The sequence below is a fragment of the Gossypium hirsutum genome, chromosome A06 (assembly GCF_007990345.1).
Source record: "Gossypium hirsutum isolate 1008001.06 chromosome A06, Gossypium_hirsutum_v2.1, whole genome shotgun sequence".
NCBI lineage: Eukaryota > Viridiplantae > Streptophyta > Magnoliopsida > Malvales > Malvaceae > Gossypium > Gossypium hirsutum.
Window position 1 is genome coordinate 6,466,012 of NC_053429.1, and position 7,465 is coordinate 6,473,476.

At 34.1% G+C, this 7,465-nt stretch overlaps 1 protein-coding gene across 1 annotated transcript; it reads left to right on the forward strand.

The window, feature by feature from the left end:
* Positions 1-626: 626 nt before the first annotated feature.
* LOC107963521 (RHOMBOID-like protein 8) lies at positions 627-3,341 on the forward strand. The gene is made up of 6 exons (XM_016900002.2): positions 627-1,113; positions 1,539-1,702; positions 1,838-2,001; positions 2,092-2,372; positions 2,466-2,592; positions 2,941-3,341. Exons 1-6 carry the CDS (start codon positions 806-808, stop codon positions 3,058-3,060), a joined length of 1,164 nt encoding a protein of 387 aa, XP_016755491.1. The 5' UTR covers positions 627-805; the 3' UTR covers positions 3,061-3,341.
* The last annotated feature ends 4,124 nt before the right edge of the window (positions 3,342-7,465 follow it).

Below are 7,465 nucleotides of genomic sequence, written 5' to 3' on the forward strand. Positions count from 1 at the left end.
TTGTAATAATATTATTACCTTAATAATTGCAACAAGTATGTAGATACTTAAATTTCACTAGAATCAGTGGTGGAGTCAGAAAATTTTTTTAGAGGGGTGGAATTAAATTATATATTTTACAATAGTAAAAGGATTAAATCAAATTTTTATTATTTTTGAGAGATCAAAATGTAATTTTACCAGTATTAATTTAAAATTGTATATATTATAAAGAATCTAAATAAATTTTTTTTCATTTTAGGGGCTTGCAAGCTCTACGGACTAAAACCGACTTGAGTATTTGGCTTGTAATATACAAACATTGCAACCTTTCTTATTTTGAAATTAGATGTGCAAAGAGTTGGGCAAGAATTCAGTACATCTCAATCGAATCTAAAGTTAACTTTGTATAATTTGATTATGATCCTAAACTTGCAATTAAAATAATTAAAATTTTAAATGATCAGAATTCGAAAGGATCTAAATCAATATTAATCCAAATCGAAAAAATCTAAATAATACTCGAAACAATCCAAATTTAAAATTAATTTAAATTAAAAATAATCTGGACTAAAAATGAAATAATAAAAATCATATTATATATATAGATAGATACAGAGATAATATATAACAAAATTGAAAAATCAGTGAGAAGCGGCAAAAAGTTTCCCTCCAAACTCAACTGTCTAGAGAGAGAAAGTTTTTGTTTCTCTCTCCACCTCTGCAACCGAAAAAACAACAGTTGAATCTTCGTTGGGCTTCTCCAGTTTCCATAGAGTGAAAGTGCAAGAACCTTGAAGCTCAGTCTTTTTTAATTCTCTATCAAATGGAAGGGGAAGCCTCAGTCAATAAGCTCCATACCCAGATCGAAATCAAGCCCCAGGGCCAAGAACCGCCGCCCCCATCCTCCTCCGTCGTCGACAATTCCGAAATGGACATCCAGCCTGAAGGAAAACTTCCTTTCTTCAAGTCCCGCTACCGGCAGAGGGCATCGGACACATGGCTCATCTCTCTGTTGGTCATCCTTCATCTCGTGGCTTTCATAACCACAACTCTCTTCAACTATTTCTCGACGGGCAGTGTCTTCTTTCAGCCTCTCTCTGAGAATCCCCTGCTTGGTCCCTCTGCTTCCACGTCCGTTCTTTTCACTTTCTACCTCTTTTAAGCTTATTGGGTTTTATTTGTTATTGTACTCTGAATCGTTTTTCATTGAAGAGATCTGACGATTCCACTTTTAGTTATAATTAGAGTTAATTTGATAACCACTTTCTATGATTTTCTTTTTTGGGGGGGTTAAATAAGTTGCAAATTAAGAACAATAGATAAAAATTAATACCCTTACTTTGGTAGCACTGGAAATTGGTCGTCTTGTCTAAGAAAAAGAAGGGTTTTGATTGTTGTTAGTAGCCTACTATTCTGAAGCAGTCTGCTGTCATACAAAGTTCTTGGCTTTTGTTGAACTCTTTTCGAGGGGGAAAAAGGTAAAAGGAAAAAGAAAAAAGAAAAAAAGGGTTATGGTCTTCGTGTTCTTAACTGAAATCATGATTGTAATGATGCAGGCTAGATAAAGTTGGGGCACTGCGAAGGGCTTTTTTGGTTCAGAACCACCTAAATTGGCGTTTCTTCGTATGCCCCTGGTTACATGCTGGGATCATACACTTTGCCATCAATATCAGCTGTATGATCTTTATTGGAATCCATTTAGAGAGAGACTATGGACCCTGTAAGAGCATTGCTCTCTCGTATTAAGTATAACCCTTACTTTGCAATGATCCAGCCAACGAAAAACATGCAAAGCTAAATGTTTTATGGGCTTACATTTGGTTAGAACTTATTGTTTTTCACTTTTGATTGACAGTGAGGATTGGGGTAATCTACCTACTTTCGGCATTCTTTGGTAGCTTGGTATGTTCACTTTTTGTTCGAAATAATCCTGTAGTTGCTTCCTCTGGTGCTTTGTTCGGATTACTTGGAACGATGCTTTCTGGGCTTATCCGTAACTGGAAAGTTTACTCAAGCAAGGTGTTTAACACTATTTTTCCTTGTATCCAATTATATCTATCTCCATCTAACCTTTTTAGTTCACTAAACCCTTTTGTGGTTTGATTGCAGGGTGCAGCTTTGGCAGCACTTTTCACAGTTCTGGCGACGAATTTCCTCCTTGGTTTGCTACCATACATCGACAATTTTGCAAATATTGGTGCCTTTATATCCGGACTTCTACTCGGGTTTGTGCTTTTGCTCACCCCTCAGATTAGGCAAATGTCTAAAAACAAAGCAGGGCTGTTTGAATGCGGTGTCAAACATGCCAAGAGTACCGTTAAACTGAAGCAGAAGCTAGCACTAGACAGGCCGATTCTGAGGAGCATTTCTCTTATGCTGTTTGTTATTCTGTAAGTTTTGCTCGCCTAAATGTGAAGCTGAATTAATTTGCTGTTCACCGTTCCAGAGCTAGATCTTAGATAAGGGTCTTCTTTCATTTGCAGGCTTTCTGGATGTCTTGTAGCATTATTCCTAGGCATTGATATAAACCATTATTGCGGATGGTGTAGATTCATTGACTGTATCCCTTACAAAAGGTGGAGCTGCAATGATGGACCAAATACATGTGAGGTATATATATACACATTTTGATTCTTGTTTTGCTTCATTTTGTGATGAGTACTGTCCTTGTGATAGTGAGCTAAAGCATCAAAGCAGTTACTATCTAATTCCACAGTGAAATTCTCCTTTCTAATCCATATAATAATTGCCATGAATTATGAAAACCAAATATCTAATTTCTATTGCCACCATTTAAGTTTACCAAATCTTCAACACGGTATACTAGAATTGTAAGTATGAAAAAGCTATTGGTGGTAGTACGCTTAGTGATTCGCTTCTTTTTAACTGATTTCAGTCTCCTCTCCAGGCAACTTCCCGACTTGATAGTCATATTAATGCCTTGACATGTAATTGCAGATCATGAAGAGCAACTCAGAGATGACATTGACCTGTTTGTATAATGGGAACACCAGGGTCTTCCCTTTCACCAACCTTTCACAGGCAAGGATAAATGACTTGTGCGCTATGATCTGCTGATGGAGGGAGGACTCGAAATGACTGTACCAACTCAAATATGGACTCAGTTGAGACAAATGAACAAATTGGTCGACAGAACATATAGCTGAAATATACAGTGCATTTCAACTGCTCATTAAAAGTGTCTAAGTGGCTTTAAATGATGAATAGCAAACCACTGACAAGCAAAATTCATTGCTTATGCCACTTCTCTTAAAACATTTAGTGCTTCATTCAGTAATTGAATTCTTAGGTATTGATATGTTGTTAATATGATTCTTGAAACTAAAGAGTTTTCTTCAGTGTTTCATATGAAATTAATGGTCTCATATTATAGCTTAACATGCTAGCCAGGCAGGCTGTTAAGTAAAAATTGGTTAAACATGCACTTACTCATATGTATGCCCCAGCCTGGCTCTCCCTCTCCAACATTATAAAAGGCTAGTAGGCTGAGTGAGTGATACTATCTTCCATGTTATAATGGATAGGTTCGAACCATTGTGGTTGTATTAAGCATTCTGTTTTTGCATGTCTTACTTTTCACTATTTCAATTTTAGTATTTTATTGATGGAAAAAGGTATTCGCACAGAAAAATAGTATCCAGAATGTCCACAAGATGGTTTTGGGATAGTAAAATGTCTAACTAATTAACCATTATAGTAAACTGAAATTGAAATTTGAGAATCTTTCTCTAAGTAATGGTTCAACGTGTAAAAAGTCCAAAAGCACTTATCACTCGTCTTAAAATTTAATTATCATGCATTTGGTAATATGAAAATTATGATTTGCATTGGTCAGTATATAGAAAATCTTTTTTCCCCTTCCCAACATGAAACTCAATCGTTTATTGTCTTCCTCTTCCCTTCCCCACGTCATTGTTATCTTTTTACTTATGATATTTTTATACTGGTTCATTTCATTGTCATTGTTGAAAATTTTTATTTATAATTGTCTAGAAATATTGAAGAAGAGATGGAAAAGTTTTATGTTGTTTTTATTAAAAAAAAAACAGAAATTTAGATTACAAACGTATTTTTATGATAATTATTCATTATAGATCGTTCTTCTCCACTCTAGGATGATTATGAATTGGATTTCCTCTACCATTAGAAGGAACAATTAGCTCACCGATATTATTTCAATAACTGCATATGAACCTACTTCGATATATCGTATGTCAGACCCCTTTCAAGCTACTCTTCCCATAAGAATCCAGACTTGCATTTCACCTAAAATCCACTAGGAGCCCTTTCTGATATTTTTTGAAGGACTCCATAAAGATTTTTAGAGTGCTCATGAACCCATTAAATTAAGCATGCATCCCCTCGCTCTTTTGTGTTGATTTCATTTTAGCCCAAAATAGATGAGTCAGATAAATAGGAACTCAATTTTCCCTTTCGCCATACAACTTCATCAACTATTCATTTGCATTCGTTCCATATTTATTCACATACTCTCCCCATCATTTCTCGAATTTTGTTATAGTTAAGCTTTCTTGGATAGTGGCTTCAATTCTTTTTTTTTCACTACTGCATACATAGAATGATACTTGAGCTTTTTAGGCAACTTTGTGTACATGTTCCATACACAAAATTAATGTATTGGGTTTAGCATCACGTCATTAATTGTTGTCATAATGCTTATGCACGAAAGATTAGGAGTGAATAAAATTCGATTTAATTTAAAAAATCAAAAAAAAATTTAATTTCAAATTATTTAAATCGAATTAATCAAATCAACCGAATATCAAAATATATTATATTAAAATTTAAATTTATATTATCCTTTACCCCAAATCAAAATCCTCTTGGAAAAATCTCTAAACCATATTCTTCTTCATCAGTTTTTGAGGATTAAAATCCCTCTCCCATCCGGCCATCCCTCGCCCATTTGCATTACCACCGTCCACCTAAGCTTTGCTACCGCTTCACCCAACTCCTATGCCTACCAAGCTAAGCCTCACACGATCCTAAGGATTGAGGAAGTTGGCTTGGAAACTGAAAACGGTAAACCCCAAAATTAAATCCCTAAAAATTATGTTCCTACTATTTTTTAGGCTAAACCTACCCTTATTCGACCGTGTATAGATTGTTGATGTGTTCGTATAGGAGGCTACTGTTTTTTTTTTTTACTTATTTTTTGATAAATTTGAGAAAGTTTATGTTCCTGCTGTTTTCTTTATCAGAATCAAAGTAGATGAAATTCAAGAGAGTACTTCTTTTATAATGATTTAGGAGCTGAAATCAGATTTACCAAAAGGAAAAAAAAATCGAGGAAATGAGACAAAAATGAAAAGAAAACCTCAATCCAATTTGTTCATATATTAATATTGCTTCATCTCTACATTAATTAACATTGATTTTGTAGACTCCAAATCTTCAACGTCTGTGAGGAGATGATGAAGCAAGCAGTGACAAAAGATTATTTTTGTTGTGTTTATGTCTTGTTAGTACAAAAGAAATATTTTGACAATAAAAGTCAAATGTAAAATTTGGAAATTTTATTATATGAGATGGACGAAGAAAGGTTTCGTGAAAAAATATGGGTTTAAGGAATTAATATGTTATGTAATACACTTAATTAATTTCCGTTGTCGGATTAGGATTGCAGAGTATTACGATACTTATCGAATCAAATGACAATATAATACCATTCAATTATTAACTAAAATATTAAATATTCAAAACCAATATTCATTCATAGCATATATACAATTAAGAGCCTTATATCGAGCTTACGAAACTAAAAATTAATTCTGAAACAATTAGGGACTTATTTGAAACAAAATAGAAAAATGTAAGATAAACTGAAAACAGGAGTCACACGGCTGTGTCACTAGGCCATGTGGCTCACGGACATGGTCGTGTGATTAAACCGTGTACAGTTCGAAATTAGGGTCACACGACCGTGTCACTAGACCGTGTGCTCAACCGTGCGCTCAACCGTGCGCAATTCAAAATAGGGTCACACGGCCATGTTGCAGATTGTGTGTGATTTGAAATAAGGTCACACGACCGTGTCTCCAGGTTAAGTAACAACCTGAGACCATGTGGGACAAACTTGCACCAAAATTAAATAGTCCACAAGGTTGTGTGGTGTGACCATGTGAGGCACACGACTGTATGGTGTGCCGCCCATGTCACAGGCAAGGCAAAACATTACCCATTCCTTAAGTGCCAAGCCAAACCAAAATCAACCAATTACATACCTTTAAAACACATTCAAACATGCTTAAAACATACCAAAACGTTCAACCTAAATGTCTAACCAATATGCTCTCATTAGCACCACAATCCATACACCAAACTAACATCAAATTCAAAGATCACCAACCCTTAGCTTGTACACAAGCCAAACATACTAATTCATCCATTTCATTCACATTCATTTTTTTACCATATTTCAACCATATCCAAGAAGCACCAACCAAATAGCCAAAATCACATACATTTAGAAATTTACAAGTCAAAAACCAAAAGATACACATATCCATAAGTATGCCTTAACTAAAGTTTAACAACATCATCATAACAAATGAACTTTAAAGCTCCTAGTACCTGCCATTTATACACAATATCAAAATGACTAAAACTTCTACCAAGATGAGGAACGGATAGTGTGTGTGCTCCGACTTGATTCCAACCGATCGAGATTTTCGATGGTCTACAAGAAAAGAAAACAACTAACATAAGCAACTAATGCTTAGTAAACTCATATAAATCATAAACGTAAACTTACCAAATAGGCTCAATTTATACAATTCATGCATAATTCCATTAATCTGCTAACGAATTCATTAAATTCTTATTCACGTCACAAATCCCACAGGTTAGTAAGTTCAATAATGAAACATATAATCTTACAATATCATGAAACATGTACTAGGAGCATATCAATAGACATTTCGTTGATCACATCTCCAATATGCATCATTCATTCATTTCAAAACATTTTTACCAACACTTTCCATATCATCTATCAAAATCATATAACATTTCATACAATTAAGTTAACTCAATTAAGCATTTATTCCCTGTTGAATCAAATAAAATAACATCAGATACTCGGAAAAATGCTCACACAAGCTGTGACTGTGACCTTATATGCTTACACAAGCTGTGTTTTCTATTATAATCTTATTGCATGTGTTATTATTGCTACTAGTTTATTATACTTTTGTTGTGTCGTTTTTGTTTTTTGTTTTGTTGTTTGGACGGTGTAGTTTTCTACTATATTTTGGACTCTTGCTTATGTTTTCTATTATAATCTTGTTGTGGTGTTGTTGTTTACTTAGACTCATGTTTACTTGAACTTATGTGGTGTTGCTTTTATTTGTTCACTTGTTTATTTCAATTTTTCTTTGTATGATCATGTTTAAAAACTTTAAAGAAAAATATTTTTTAAAAAGATTACATAAAAAAAAAC